This window comes from Schistocerca serialis, chromosome 1 (assembly GCF_023864345.2).
Source record: "Schistocerca serialis cubense isolate TAMUIC-IGC-003099 chromosome 1, iqSchSeri2.2, whole genome shotgun sequence".
In the NCBI taxonomy this organism is placed as follows: Eukaryota; Metazoa; Arthropoda; class Insecta; order Orthoptera; family Acrididae; genus Schistocerca; species Schistocerca serialis.
In genome coordinates this window covers 524,850,563-524,866,857 of record NC_064638.1, presented here as the reverse complement: position 1 = coordinate 524,866,857, position 16,295 = coordinate 524,850,563, and the positions used below count along the sequence as shown (strand labels likewise).

General features: G+C 37.1%; 1 protein-coding gene across 2 annotated transcripts in view; it reads right to left on the bottom strand.

The window, feature by feature from the left end:
* LOC126474648 (ATP-dependent helicase brm-like) overlaps positions 1-16,295 on the bottom strand; it is a 233,501-nt gene that overhangs the window by 123,310 nt on the left and 93,896 nt on the right. For both annotated transcript variants that reach the window (XM_050102137.1, XM_050102129.1), the window contains exon 12: positions 6,660-6,795. In XM_050102137.1, the coding sequence (XP_049958094.1) occupies positions 6,660-6,795 (136 nt within the window). The remainder of the gene's footprint in view (positions 1-6,659; positions 6,796-16,295) is intronic.

Here is a 16,295-nt window from a genome sequence, read left to right as displayed (position 1 = left end):
ACTAGATGCTATTCACTTTGTGAAACAAGGTTCTTTCTCCTCAAGAAGATGAATTTGGTGCCCCCCCTCATAGATCCAGGCCTGCTGCACATGGGTGAATCTGGCAGCTTGGACGCAGCAGTAAAATTTTTCCTGGTTGCATCTAGCTGCTTGCTGTGACTGCTTACACAGCCAACAACCACATTTCTGTAACCAGAAATGAGAGAAGGTACTTCTCATATGCCATTCAACTGTGCATGCGTATGAGCCCGCTCGTAACTGCTAAAACGAATCTGGTGTAAACAGTTGTGAGTCACGTTCATCAGAGGCAATTTGTTGTTATGAAGCATTGCATAGTCTTCCTAAAGCCCCCCCACACACACACACATTTTAATGTTGCAGTATTATTCTGCAGTATCGGGTTACAGTAATATACTTTGTTAGAGTATCGATTCTTACCAGTCGAGATTACAAAAATTTAACTGAAAACTAAAACAATGAAAAATTCCCGAAATTCTAAACAATTCCTGGGGTTTACCCGGTTTTCTCCCAGATGTTAAAATTCCCGGGTTTATCCCAGATCTCCCGGGTCGTAATACACCCTGAATGGTGTGTCATCTTTGATTTTGAACTTCCATATGTAGTCACCGATATTACCTGGACGATCAGAAAATACTATTTCATATTCCATTAGAATTTTATATAATCTCGTTTTTTTTTTTTTTTTTTTTTTTTTTTTTTTTTTCACCGGTTAATGTTAGAGATTCATTAACTTTGTCTTGTATGTAAATTCGATGTGTTACTTGATCTACATTATCGATCTTGGGTGACAGTTGTGCTGTAGCTGTTAATCGCAGACATTAACACTCAGTTGTTTGCTTTACAATGTAGCTATCTGTCACAAATGGCGTCCAATATCTACTGTCCCCTTTCCCAAAACATAGAATATTTTCCTCAAAGTTTAAGATGAATTTAAATGCTAATAACCATTCTAAACCAAATAATATATCTCTATTGATATTCTCTACTATTAACAGCATTTGACGAAATAATATATTTCCAAAGCTGCAGTTCACTTTCAGTTTTGTACTTTACAATCTTACTTTTTGTTCCTGTTATTCCAACTATATAAACTCCATTTACTAGCAATAACGGTATGTGCTGTTTAGTCTGTAATGAGTTAAAGAATGCACTAGATATGAGTGATACTTCACTACTTGAGACAATAAATATGTTAACTTCAGAAGTCTCCATGGTCCCTACTACTACAGGTTGTGAATTGTTGATAACTAGGTTTGATTCTTCTAGGAGTAACCATTCTTTTGTAGGTATTCTGTGCATGAAATTAACATACTTATTATGAACCAGGCGTCCTAGTGTATCTCTACGATCTGGGCCTTGGTCCTGGATCCTGATCGCACCAAATTTTCCTCATTATTGCTAATTACTGGTTGGTTATAATCGGGATATTACACTACCATTCTGGATTCTAGAGTTACTTTGCACAAATTTCTGTGAGGTTACTGGACCTAGATTCGAAAGTGGATGCTTCTTTTGATAATGGTCATTGCAATTCTGCTTATTATACTGGTGTACTTTTGCGATGTTGACTTCAAGTTTTTTGAAATTATTCCCATTATTCCTCTTGAAATTCGAATTTTCCCCTTGATGTAAGGTTTCATTACGATCTTTATTTAGGGTATCTAGTGCATCAACGAAGGATAACAATTCTTCAAATGTTTTCCAGCCACTACACAAGATGTTTTTTCTTGCATAGATGGGTAATCGTCTAATTAAAATTCGAACCAACCCCTCTTCCTCCACTGTCTTATCTAAATAGGTCACCTGTGTTAGATGCCAGTCGAAATATTTCCTCATTGTACCCCAAGTGTTACTGTAGTATTTCGGGTCTCACAAATCTCGTATTAGTTTCTTCTGCACACTAGCCTACCAGTATTTCTATTTAAATTTTTCCTGGAAATCTCCTCACGAAAAAGTTCTCAATATTTACAGTACCCCATTTTGAGGCTTCCCCTAAAAGGTACCCCACAGCAAATTCAATCTTTTTAGAATCTTCCCCGTTCTTTGGCAAGACTTGGTTGAATCTTTTCAAAAAATGAGTCAGATGTACCTCTCGTCAGGCTTGAATTTAGGGAATTGTCTCGATAACCCAAATCAGTAACAACTTCACTAGTCAACACAACACTGGGTGAAGTTCCTCGTTTTTCTACTTGTTCCTGGATAAGTTTGACTTCTCTCCAGAGTTTGTCTATGCCATTCTTGGTATCAGTAAGTTTGGAAGAAGCCATAACTGATGCATTCCTAGAGGTTATTCTCCCAGTGACTTTCCGATCTATAATTTCTGCTACCTGTTCCTCCAGACTACTTACATTTATGATATCAGAGCTTGCTATCTTCTCTTTGAAGCTTCTTTGTGCACTGTCTATTCGTGTACTTACACCTGTAATTTGCGATTGAATGACAGGCATTAATTCGCTACGGTTATCAACACTCTCTTTCAAAGTACGCCATCCCTGCTTTACAGCGTTAAACTTAGCATTACATACATCCTCCAATGATCCTAACCTTTCATTAATCTCTAATTGTATACTATTGCATTTCTCGTCAATATTCATTCTAGTCTTTTTGGCAGATCCTGAAAATTATCCATCTGTTTTTGTTTGAAGTCAATAAACATTTGATTTACTTGAACGTTTAAAGAATCAGTCAATTCCTTCTTTAAATCTAATTTCAAATTTTCTACTTCACTATTCAGTCTTAAAAACATCCATGCCTTCACATTGATTGCTAAATTCTTTGCTATGTGCGTCAACTTTGGCATTTAACAAACCTAGATCTGTTGCTTGACTATTCAAGATTTCACTCTGGTTATTTAGAACTTCACTCTGAGCATTTAAACTAGAATCTACCAAACCTATTTCTTTACTCAGAGTTGCATTTAGTTCCTTACTTAAAGTACCATTTTGAGCAATTGAAGCTGTCCTCTGGTCATCTAATTTACAATTTAATTGAATACTTTGATCTTGTAATTCATCGTTTAAAGTTTTGATCAAATTTACTAACTCCAACTAATTAGGTCCTTCTTTTGTAACTCTCATAGCCATTGTTGGTTCCTGAGTTTCCCCAACTTCCTGTTTGTTATTCATATTTTTACCCGCTCTGGACCTTGTGAGCATTTAAAAATTAACTTTAAGTATAATAACTACACTAATATAGTTCATGCATCACTTTATACCATGTTGTATTTAAACAATCAAGTTCTGTTTTACGCTCACCCGGCGTAGAATTTGGGCTGTGTCAATGAGCAGATGTGTAATCAGCACCGGTGAACAGCAACTGGTGCCGGTGGCATCGGTCATTGGTTTCCACGTAGGCGGCAGTGAACAAAAGAGGAAGCGGGTCAGCACCGGTGAACACCAACTGGTGCTGATGGCTTCGGACGTTGGTTTCCGCATCTGCATCCCCTCGATGTGTGTGAGAGCTATCCACTCCCCACACCAGATCTTCTTAGTCAAAATGATCTCGGCATATTTCTTCTTAGAGAAACACATTGGAATCTTCTTCACTATTTCTCAATTCAAATTTTTCTCTTTTGAATACTAGGGCATGTCCCGAAGTCCCAGAGCAAATTCTTTATCGTGTTTGGTTTAGTTGCTATGGCAACATACAACATCCACTTTTCTCATTTTTGGTCTTAGAATTCCTGTTTATTGAGTCATTTTTCACTGGTCGCCACGTTCTAACGTTTTGGACGACTTGAAATGATGAAGTATGTGTGCAAACTTCAGCTTCTTTAATAATACGACTTACTTGAGATGGTCAGCCGACTTTCCTAGCTGGTTAGCCTGCTGCTGCAAACTCCCGTTCTCTTCTTCTCTGCAGTATATCACTGGGAACAGGAATTTCTCAAGACTCTTTCTACTTATAAAAATAAGTAGACGTACACAGTTACTTTTGCTTCACTTAACAACATATATTCAAATTTCAGACTTTTACAAATCTCACTCTCCACATGAATAAATACTGTTAAGTATGTCTCCTCGTGTGTTCAAATGTTAGAAACACAGTTATGTTTACAACAGAGTTGGCTTGCTAATCACAACTCTATTATACAGAAATCATACATCTGTCTTGCCTCTAGCAAGTTTAAGTTAAAAGTTACTAAAAATGTTTTTCCACTCAATTATTCTTTCGTCACTAACAATAAGTCACAGTTACAAAACAGCATAGAATACCACAGAAGTTTCTTGGTTCTGCTGTCTGCTTTCATTATGACTTCCATGGCGCGACCAACAAGTACTTGTCGGTGCCATTCGACCACCGTGTCTACAGTCTTCTCACTATAAACTTCAGACCTGCACACACAGGCAGGTGACGCGCAGTAGGTAGGGTTCCTTTCTCCCCATTCACATCTAAAATATTGTGTGCTTGAGATGGTGGAAGGTCGAGTGGTTCTAGAATTTATGCCAAAATTCTTGAAGCACTACAAGTGGTATGTGGCATGCACTAGCGCACCAACTTTGGCAATGGGGTGACGTGCATGGCATGCAGGAGACAAAGCGGAGGCCAACGTGAGTTGAGCAATGGAGCGACGTAACGGATTCTCTTGGACTCAATGCGTACAGAATTATGTAGTCAGCAGTAACCGCTGGTCCACCTTGTATCATTGCGACCACAAAGTACATGGACCTTACAGGTCACGAAGACTGTTACAGGTTTCATCTGCTCATGCGTCCTTTGTTTACCTGTGGTTATGCGATCGGACAATGAGCTCAATCACTGAGGAGTATACACCCTCAAGAAACAGTGTTCGAGCAGAACTATTGTGCAGTGGCTGTTTCTGCGGTCACATGATAAACTATGCACAGACTTTTGCTATTAGAAAATATTGTTAAGTGGTAGTGTATTCCTTTACGGTAAATAATGTGCAGACAAATTCTTTGTCAATTACAGTCACACCAGACTACAAACTGATCACAGTGCATGGGTGTGGCGATAAAGCCAGCCCATTGCACCACTAACTAGCAAGCAGTGATCCTACACATTCCCACTTCACTCACTTCAGCGTCCGAGACATAAGTTATTATGATCTATCTACCAGCAATAACAATCCATTGTGAATTACTGACTTTTCTCTACCAGGGATCTAATGTAAGTCACTCGAAAATGTTATGAATTTCATCGCAACTAGGATTCAATTTCCAAATTGTTCAATATTTATTCCTTAAAATCAGTATTTTTCTCAAAGTGGGGCTCATTAAAATCAAATTTCAGTAACCTTGCTCTTATGGCAATTTCAGTGGGACTGACAGAAATATAATTACATGTGCAAATTCCTTAAAAGGTGGTTCATTAATACAGGGTTCTACTGTTATCATGTGAAGTCTACTACAAAGTTTCAACAACCAGGATTTAATGAGGAATCTAGGAATATACTGCATTGCTGTAGGATTATGAAGACAAGGTTGGACAAGCTATGTGTGCAGAGGTATTTAAGCAGTCATTCTTCCCATGCTACATGCATGAACAGAATGGGAAGAAAGCCCAATACGCAGTACATTTGGAGGTATCCTCTCTGCCTCACACTACACAGTGCTTTGCAGAGTATGGGTGCAGATGAAGGTGTAGACCATCACATTAATCTGGCTTCTAAGCCTGTTTTTTCCAGACATTTAAGCCAACACTTACTCCTTAAACTGTCTAATGTTTTCCTGCGAACAGCAGTCAACACTGTTAATTGATAGTGCACTACTGTACCTACTGGTTTCCATTAGTGAACAGATGACACTGTTCTGGATCTAGGTTATATTGATTCATGGATTGGCTACAGCTCAGTTGACATTTGGTTCAACTGATGCAACAGATTCCTGAAATAGTAACAGTGCACCAACATGAATTATTTCTGGAACTGATATCTTCCTGGCAAAATTTCTGACACATTTGTGAATTTCAGTAGCCTCTCGGTATAATGTAATGTGATAACTGAACTTAAGAGATAAACTGAATACGAATAAAAAGGAGGACACATGTCTTGTCACTCAATATACATGTTACCCATTGTTTAATTTCTAAATACCCCTGTTTTTGGCACCTCCAGCATCAAAGAGCAGTAACATTTACAGAATATTATATCAAACACTGGTATTAAGCATCAATTAATCATCACTATTACTCTCTTACCTTATCATACAATTTAGAGATTCTCTTGCATACCTTGCTGGGCAAGCACTACTATGAGAAATAATATGGCAGGCAATGGCTCAGGAATAGTTTAGAATGTGGTTTCACAACAAAAATCTTAAAAAAAAAAAAAAAAAAATGAGTATGAGTTCCGGTATGGTACACAGTTTCACCTTGTCAGGGATATTCAAATCAGTGCACACCCAACTGCCAGATGAAAATGATATTCTGCCGGATCCCCCCCCCTTCCCGCCCCTCCATTCTACCCCACACATATACTCACACGTTCACTTGCTGGATTTACTATGATCATGTATGTGGTTATCTGCATATTCTAAGCAGGTATCACTGTAAAAGCAAATACAGTTCTACTGACAGGTTGCTATTATCTAACTGTCCACTTTTTTCTATGGCTGGCTATACACTTATTTTCTGTGGTTTTATTACATAATATTACAATTGGTACAAAAATTACTTACCTGTAGTATGTTTGTTCTTCAGTGTAATTCTTGTATTCATCATCTTCAGCTTTGGCTTTCTCAATTACAGCACGTGCTCTCTCCTCTTCTGACATACTGTCACCAAATTCTTTTCCCCTTCGGTTCTTTGTTGTATCTGAAAATCCCAAATTACAAATATCATTCGTAGTGCAAATTTACAAAATTAATAGCTCACAGTATGAATATATATTAAAACAAAGAAAAAAAAAACAGAAGAAGAAGAAGAAGAAGAAGACCTAGATCAAAAGATAAGGCTTTCTTTTTATGAAATTTTAGACTTCGTCCTTCTCCTGGTTTGAGACCACAAAAAAACTGGAGCATACAACATAAGCCTAACTTGATTGTTTAAGTTGATCACTCCATGCCTTAATACTGCAACATCAGTGCCACAACTTGAAAGGTGATTTACATTTATTTATTTATTTATTTCATATTCCATAGATCAGGCAGTGAGTGAATCACAAGGATATGGAACATGTAATATTGCACAGGATTCAAATACAACTTTCATGACAGTTAACGAAATAATGCAAATAAAACATCAATTACAGAACATATACAAACTTAATGCAATACGAGGGGCGTTTGAAAAGTCCGTGTAAAAATAAAAACTACTTACGTGTTTGGGGTAAACCTTTTTAATTTTTCAACATAGTCTCCTTTTAGACTTATACTTAGTCTATCACTGTTCTAATTTGTTGATCCCTTCCAAATAATAGGAAATGTCCAAGTCTGCAAAATAGCTATTAGTTGCTGCAATCACCTCCTTGTTTGAATAAAATCTTTGTCCCGCCAGCCATTTCTTCAAATTGGGGAACAAATAGTAGTCTAAGGGAGCCAAGTCTGGAGAATAGGGGGGATGTGAAACAAGTTGGAGTCCTATTTTCATTAATTTTGTGACCACAACTGCTGAGGTGTGTGTTGGTGCATTGTCGCGATGGAAAAGGACTTTTTTGCGGTCCAATCGCCGGCGTTTTTCTTGCAGCTCGGTTTTCAAATAGTCCAATAACGATGAATAATATTCACCTGTAATAGTTTTTCCCATTTCCAGATAGTTGATGAGGATTATCCCTTGTGAATCCCAAAAGACAGTCGCCATAACCATTCCGACTGAAGGAATGGTCTTCGCCTTTTTTGGTAACCCACTGTTTAGATTGTTGTTTGGTCTTTGGAGTATAGTAATGTATCCATTTTTCATCTACAGTGACGAAACGATGCTTAAAATCCTGCAGATTCTTCCTGAACAGCTGCAAACCATCATTGCAACACTTCACACTGATTCTGTTTTTGGTCAAGCATGAGCAATCGCGGAACCCATCTTGCAGATAGCTTTCTCATGTCCAAATGTTTATGCAAAATATTATGTACCCGTTCATTCGAGATGCCCACAGCACTAGCAATCTCACGCACCTTTCATGGATTTTATCAATGATTTCTGGAGTCATAACCTCCACAGGGTGTCCAGAACGTTCAGCATAACTTGTATCATGTGGATATATGGCCACTCCGAAAATTTTGAAACTACTTATAAACTGCTGTAATCGAAGGTGCAGAGTCACAGTAATGTTTCCCAAGCTTCTCTTTAGTCTCCTGAGACATTTTGTCTTTCAGAAAGTAATGTTTAATCACCACACGAAATTCTTTTTCATCCATTTTTTGACAATCACTTGACTTCCTTGATTCACACGAATGCCAAACACAAAGAAATAGATCAATATGGCTGAAACTTGGTGTGCGTTCTTTCCAAAGATGCTACTAACTAAACATGACCTCGATACGTGCCAGTGGTGCCATCTCTTGGACTTTGCGCGGACTTTTCAAAAGCCCCTTGTATTGCGTTCCACAGTAGAAGGATGAGAAATATATACAGGAAGCAGGATCATGCTAAACATTACAATAAATAAATATATGAATAGAAAAATCCAATTTTCACTTGTCTATGATAGTGCCCAAATTAATATGAGAAATTTCAACATACTTAAGAAGGCAATAAAGTTGAAAAATGTGATACAGACATTGTAGATTACACTGTTCTTGAGTGGAGCAATGTAATCACATTAAAATAGAATTCCATAAAATTAACCAAAACTAGTTGCACAACAACTGTAAGGTACCATAAAAAAAGTTTCCTCTATTAGGAACTCATTGAGAATTCATTTGAATTTGGACAACTGTTTATAAAGACATTTAATATATAATAGGAGTGCATTAAACAGCTTAATGCTCGGGTAATAAATGTCTTTTTGAACAGATTAAGGCTTGTCAGCTCAATATGCAGACTGTTCGAGGTTCTTGTGTTGTAGTTGTGATGTCTTCTGCTGTGTTTGTACACAAAAAAGTTACTATAGAAAACAATCAACTAGAACAAAATATACTGCGATTTGATGGTTAAGGATCCTTAGAAACAGGTAGCTGCAAGAATGCCTCTGGTGAGCACCACTTATTATTCTAATGGCCTTTTTCTAATTGTCATTTTTTTGCACGTGAAAATTCTTTTTGCGAGAGGTTGATTCCCCTAGAATATAATCGCATTTTACATTAATGACTGACAGTAGCCAAAGTAAGACGTCTTAATGGTATCTGCTTCACCAATTGAAACAATAAACCATAGTGCAGATGATGCTGAGAAGTCTTTTAAAAAGATGAAGAATGTGGGTTGACCAATTACATCTGGTGTCTATGTAAGTAGCCAGGAATGATATATCCTCAACTATCTGTATCGACTGATCGCTATACTTTATGCAAATTTCTTCAAGGCTCCTTTGTGGTGATAGAACCTCATACAATGGGTTTTATCTGCAGTGAATGAGACATCATTTGAAGAAAAACAGTTTATGAATTCAGTTAAAACTTTGTTCACAGTTTGTCAAAGAGGATTGTTGTGGTATCATCTGTGAAAAAGATAAATTTACTCTTTGTATTGGAACGAGGTAGGAGCTCATTAATGAAAGTAAGAAATATCTGTATATCTGAAATAGAGCCTTGTGGCACACCACAACTTAAGGTGCTCCACTCAGAGGAAGCACGTTCTTCAAATAAGCCATTCCACATTACAATGTGCTTTCAATACTTTATATTTGATTGAAGCCATAAACTGACAGTACCTGTTAAACCACACTACTCTGTCTTTTTCAAAGGAATTTGATGGTTTACACAATCGAGGGTTTCGAGATCACAAAAATACCCAGAGGTGACTTTTTTTGCTGATGGCTTCCAAAACTTGATTGGTAAAAGAGAAAATTGCTTGTTTGGTAGAAAAACCAGCATGAAACCCGAGGATATTGTGAAAAGTTTAGGCAATCAATAATCATTCTGTGCACCAGTTTTTCCAAGAATTTTTGAAAAGATAGTTAATAGGGTGTTTGGGTGATGACTTGCGACATTTCTTTTATCACCTTTCTGAAGAGTAGTACATATCACTATAGCTAATTTTTGTCTATCAGGGACAATTTCATCCTGCTGACATGTATTGCATATGTTACATATGTCTAGACTTATGGATTTACAAAAATATATTAATACTTTATTAGAAATATAATCGATAACAACAGACTTTTTTGTTTTTAATTGACTTAATTACACTTTCAATCTCATTTACTGTAACATGGGATACTGAGGTTTGCACCATTCTACTGGGGTACTGAGGTTCGCACCGTTCTACTGCTAACAGCTTTCTGTAGAAGACCCATTTCTTCATCCGCACATCGTTTAGAGCCAACCTTCTCTGCTGCTGTCAAAAATGTTTGATATTTCTGCAACCATTTCAGGTTTCTTTACAATACTGTTACCTTGTTTAATTTCTATGCATATCACATTCTCCATTTTCCTGTTAGTTTCCCTCTTTATCACATTCCAAATTATTTTTATTTTGTTTTCTGATTTCTGAACTTTAAATTTTATGCATGCACTCTTAGACTTATTTATTACCTTTTTAGGGTGCTACATTAAAGTTTGTAATGTTGCTGTTTCTTTGGGTCACTAAGGTAGCTTCAAAGAGCATCACAAATTCATTTTAAAACATGTTACACTTTTTGCTTACACCTGTTTCACTGAAAACTGGACTCCACTCTATCTCTTGCAGGCTGTAGTTGAAATTTTTAAGGTCCTCATCATTCATTTCCTAAAAGGATTCCAAGAATATAAAGAACCGTTGCATTAATAGATGTCAGTGAGTGTAAGTAGTTGACCATAATGTTCAGAAAGGCCATTAACAACTGGGCATACACTGACACTGTTGACTCTTGATCTTATCAATCAGACTTTGACAGTTATCACTCACATTTGTCGGAAACTCTACTACTGTCATCATGTTAAAAACCTCAGCTAGATGTTCGAAATCCACTTTACTACTGCTCTCATTAAGAAAACAGACATTAAAATCGCCAGAAATTATTGAATTCTTGGGTTTTGAGGACATTAGGAATAAACGAGTATCTAGCGACCTCAGGAATACATCTATGTTCCCTGTAGAATCTCTATAAAGTGCTAACACTACAACTGACAAATCATTTATATTAAACTCTACTCCACAGATTTCAATATGTTGCTCTGTACAGTGGCTCTTTAAATCTAATGCTCTAAATATCACGTTATTTTTTGCATAAATGCACCACCACCTTTCTCCAAGATAGTTCTGTCTCATTGTGCTGCTAGACAGTAACCATCCAACTGCACCATTTCAACAACATCTCTTGTATGGTGTTCACTAAAACATAATACAAGGTCATTGTTAATAATGTCATCATCTCTGATGATAAACACTTCATTTTTCACAATATTATGAAAAGAAAAGTTGCCATTCACCATTTAGAGGAGATGCTGAGTCACAGATAGACGCAACAGAAAGACTGTCACAAATAAGCTATCGGACAACATGGCCATCGTCAAAAATAGACAGCAAACAAACACACATTCACGCAAATGCAACTCACACACACCTGACTGCAGTCTCTGGCAACTGAAGGCACAGTGTGGCTTCAGTTGTCAGAGACTGCAGTCAGGTGTGTGAGTTGCATTTGTGTGTGTGTGTGTGTGTGTGTGTGTGTGTGTGTGTGTCTCCACGCACACGCACATGCACACCAGTGGGTGTCTGTCGCCAATTTCTGACAAAGGCCTTGCTGGCCAAAAGCTTATTTGTGACAGTCTTTTTGTTGGGCTTACCTGCGACTCAGCAGTGAGTGGCAACTTTCCTTTTCATAATACTGTTATATTCCACTCTGGATTTTCCATTGCTTGACTTAATTTTTCACTATTTATGTGATTAACATTTTGTCTAATAAACCATATATATTGGCATTATGTAGTGTAGCTAGTGTGTCACTGGCTGAGAATTTTACTGTACTAAAAAAACATCACTCTTGTCCTACTGTTGTATTGTTTTACAAAGCAGGCATTTTGTGTTTGGTTTTGATTTCTGTCATTGACAGGTATGGCCTGTGTAGCACAAAACCACACATTCAGTTTATTGTTATCTACTTCTTGGATCCATATTATTACTAAGTCCTTCCCCAATATGTTAATGTGTAGACCGTGGGTTGTGTGAAAACTTCTTCCTGCGCAGCTTGTGTTGACAAAAGTTACATTTTTAAATCTTGTGCATGCATTTTTGATCTCTCTATTTGCACTTTGCTCCTCTTTTTTTACATATGACCAATCTGGTAAGTGATGACGATTTCGGAGAAGATGTTCACATCTGAGCTTCTCAGCTCATGCAGTTTTCTTTAGAGTGAGATCACTAGGTCTTCTGTTTTGTTTCTTGCAAAATTGTTTGTTCTCGCTAAGAGCACACAGGATGAAACAGCTAAAAGGGAAGCAAACTGTGGACAAAATATATTATCATCCACAAGACTTATGTCTGACTTAATGACTCATATCATTTTAATACCTCATACATCCAATATTATAAAATCAGTTTGTGCAGTTATACAAGTAAATAAAAACTATGTCTTTCGATTTCCATGTAAGATATTGTATCTGGTAGAGGGGTTTACAATTTTGCCTCCCTTTTTATCAAATTTTGTTAACTAACAAATGGGACTGTTCAAGTAGTTTTATGCAGACGTAATTTTATTTTTTAATTTTACTTTCTTACAATTATATACAGGCAGTTTACTTTCATTTTGTCTGTGTGCTCGTTTGTGTCTTCTTCGAATTAACAGGGTATCAGAGCACATATCCCCATTTTCTACACATTTTATCGCTCCCTGTGTCATAATAAAGAGTGGTTACTTTTTTTTTTTTCAGGGTGTACACGTAGACAAGGAAAAAAAATTCCTGGATTTTTTCCCAAACTTCCCGGTTAAAAATACACTTTCTCCTGGCTGAAAATACACTTTTTACGTGTTAAGTGACAGTATACATTTCGTCGGAACTGTAAAACTTATCAATCCTTTGAATGGTTAAGGATTTACAGACCGGCGTAGAATTTCCCGCACTTTAGAGAACAAAACTCTGGGAATAAAACACGTTATGGAAAGATTTTTGATGAGCAGCAACGTGTACACTGCATATTTTTGTATTACGAAAGTATAAGTTCGAATTCCACCAAACACCACATGTTCTTTTCTGAAGCATTGAAATCAAGATTGCGATGCGCTTTTGTATGCCAGTCATACCTCATGTCACGTGATCTGCCAGCCGATGACAGCAGATATTCAGAGCATAGTACATGTGATGTAGTCAGCCAACAGCAACATCACTATTAAGTAGCGCAAACACACAAATAGGAAAAGTTAATAGTTCAAATTAATATACACAGAGTTGCCACAAGAAGAGAATAGCTCTCACATATAATATTAGTCTCAAAAGTTTAATAAGGTGCAAGAGAAGCTAAGCTTTTGCATATAATGTTGATCTTTTTTTTGTGTGTTATACCTTAAGATACATCACACAAATGTGCCAGTAAAATTTTTAACGACGACATAAATGTCTGATTTTCTGGGCTTGAAAGTCTTCTAAACGATTGTCTCAAAGAGTTGATTTTTAAATGAGAGTCAAACACTCCGTGACTTAAGAAATTCGCCATACTTTCTCGCACATAGTTCATTTTGCATAAAAGGAAATTTACTTTGAAAGTCACGCTTTTCAAACAACCATTCCCAATATTTTTTTGTGACCTGTTAGAAATAGGTTCTTTTCAGCAGTTACCAGAGAGCGTCAGATAACAGGCGTCACTGCACTCGTGCAGCTACAATGACGCAGGAAGCCTGTATGTTTGTGTGTGTAAAACATTAAAAGATCGTACATTATGTCATAAAAGAAACAAGACATTAGCGCATACTCCAGGAGTCAGAATTTCGTGGACCATACTAAAATGCATAATTAGGCTTAAAGTGCACATTCATATGTCCACATTCAGAAGTATATTTTCTTGGAATACCAGTACTGTAATATCTCATGTTTGGTTCTTTATTATCGCCTAATGCCATACATGCTAAAAGATGAAAACGTGCACTTGAAATGCAGCGAACAGTTGAAACTAGCCAATAGTATGGAATTAAACACTTCGTTTCAATAAACTGACTGTCTCAGTGGAAAATATTAATAAAAGCCAAATTTCTTTAGCAATCCGATGAAAAAAACTTCATTGTTCTGCAAGGTGATGAATGCTTGACTGTCAGAAAGGCGGAAATAAAATAAAATCTGAAACTAGTAATGTATTTTAGCCTTCCATAATTATATGAATGTATTTTAATTTACTTGACAGCTAACGGCCACAGAAATCTGTTTTATTTTCATTTGACGTGAGAGCAACAAATGAAGAGGAAACAGCAAAATCGCTAAACGTAAACATGGGCCACTACAACTCAAGTCTGCTCTGGGCATCAGCCCCGGATCTACGATATTTCTGAACCAGGGCAATACTAGATAGTGGTGCCCTACCCTCCCTCGAGCGTTTGAGGTAGGATGCCAAAAATTTCAAAAAACTGACTTTTCAAAAATATGTCCACTTCGTAGCACTCATCTTTCTAAAGAGCCTGGTACATAAAACATATTTGTTCAAGAAAATGTAAGATATGTTATTTGGTCTTAAGTGTGCCAAAGTGCAGTGCCACACCTCTTCACACAGCCCTGTTCCATCGCACGTCACTGTATTTCGCTCTGTGGAATTCAAATGTGTAATATTTTTTAACGGATGCCATCAAACTATATGCAGGAGAGTGGAAACTGAAATGTCCTGTGGTGCCTCTCCTGCGCCCTGTCGGCCAGTTTGATATCCTGCCCATCTTTTTTTTATAAAACACCCCTCACTATTAAAACTGGATGGGATTATTTGTAACCAGGAGAACAAGTACTTTCCAGAAAACTTGCACTCTTTATTGCCTATTACCTAATAACTTGCCGTTTTGTGAGAGATAAAATTAAATATAGGATACATAAAACCAGTAAAGACAAGAGACAAGCAAGACAGTACACATTTCTTCAATCCTTAAGTCCAAGCATTTTTTTCTCTCTAATCTTGCTACAGCTTTACGTGGCACGCTTTTATTTCTGGGAAAGAATCTATTACCTCATCAGAGTTTGTCAAATGTTTTTCTACATGAAAAAATGAAATGTCATTGTCTAACACTAAAAAAGCTGTTAACAGAAATAGTACCCAAGACTGGTGTGGTTTCTCGATCTGATTACATGTATTTTGTCAATGTCTGCTAGATAAAATGAAAAATAGGTCTGTCTAATATTGCAGCAATTGTAACAAACACCAAATAAAAAGAGTCTGTTTTGGCACAAATGGTCATTTTATAACACAACAGAATATAATTCACAAAGTACCAATATCAAATGCCTACTAAAAGCAAAAATCTTTATGTTAGGAAATAGTTTCACATTTCATTCATACACTCCAGCTTCCCAAGCACGAGATCGGAAAGTAGTAGCACAAAATTTTTATATAAATTTGGAATCATCATAGTGTGATGTCCCCGTTTCTTCTCCTTCCTTGTACTAACAAACAACCTTGTCATCAGTCATCACTAATTCTGTAACTATTCCTGCCATTGTCAAAGCTTATTCTTCCGTTGACTTCACTAGCCATTCCACAATCACCAGTTTAGGTATCACACGTTTATTCTCTGGTTAGGCATTATTATGTGTTCGGACATGTTTTCCATGCTACTCCCAGAAAAGAACTTATGCAGCTGCTAGCTGGGGAATGTACAACTGGCACTTATTAGTGTAGCAATCTGGCCAAAAATTTTCTGTCAAAATTTCATTTTCTTGGATGGGCTGAGAAGATAATATGTAATCTTTCTTACCTGTTACTCCTGTTAGTCTATTTTCACTCTGGTAGTTTGAATCTATGGATTTCGCTCATAATTATAACAATGCTGATCATTCGCAAACCCAGTCGACCACATAAAAAGCGACTGGCATTCACCCATTCGGCTTTATTCCGCTCAGCTTGCATAGCCCCACCCCCTTTAGTCTGCAGGAAAATGGATGCTATGCACTTTGTGAAACAAGGTTTTTTTCCCCCTCAAGAATATCAATTGCTCAAGTGTATGGGACGTGTGCCAAATGGGACTAACAGGGGATATTGAATGAATACTGAGAAGGGCAGTATGAATGGTCATGCATTTGTTTAATCCATGGGAGAGCGTCACAGTGATACTGGGG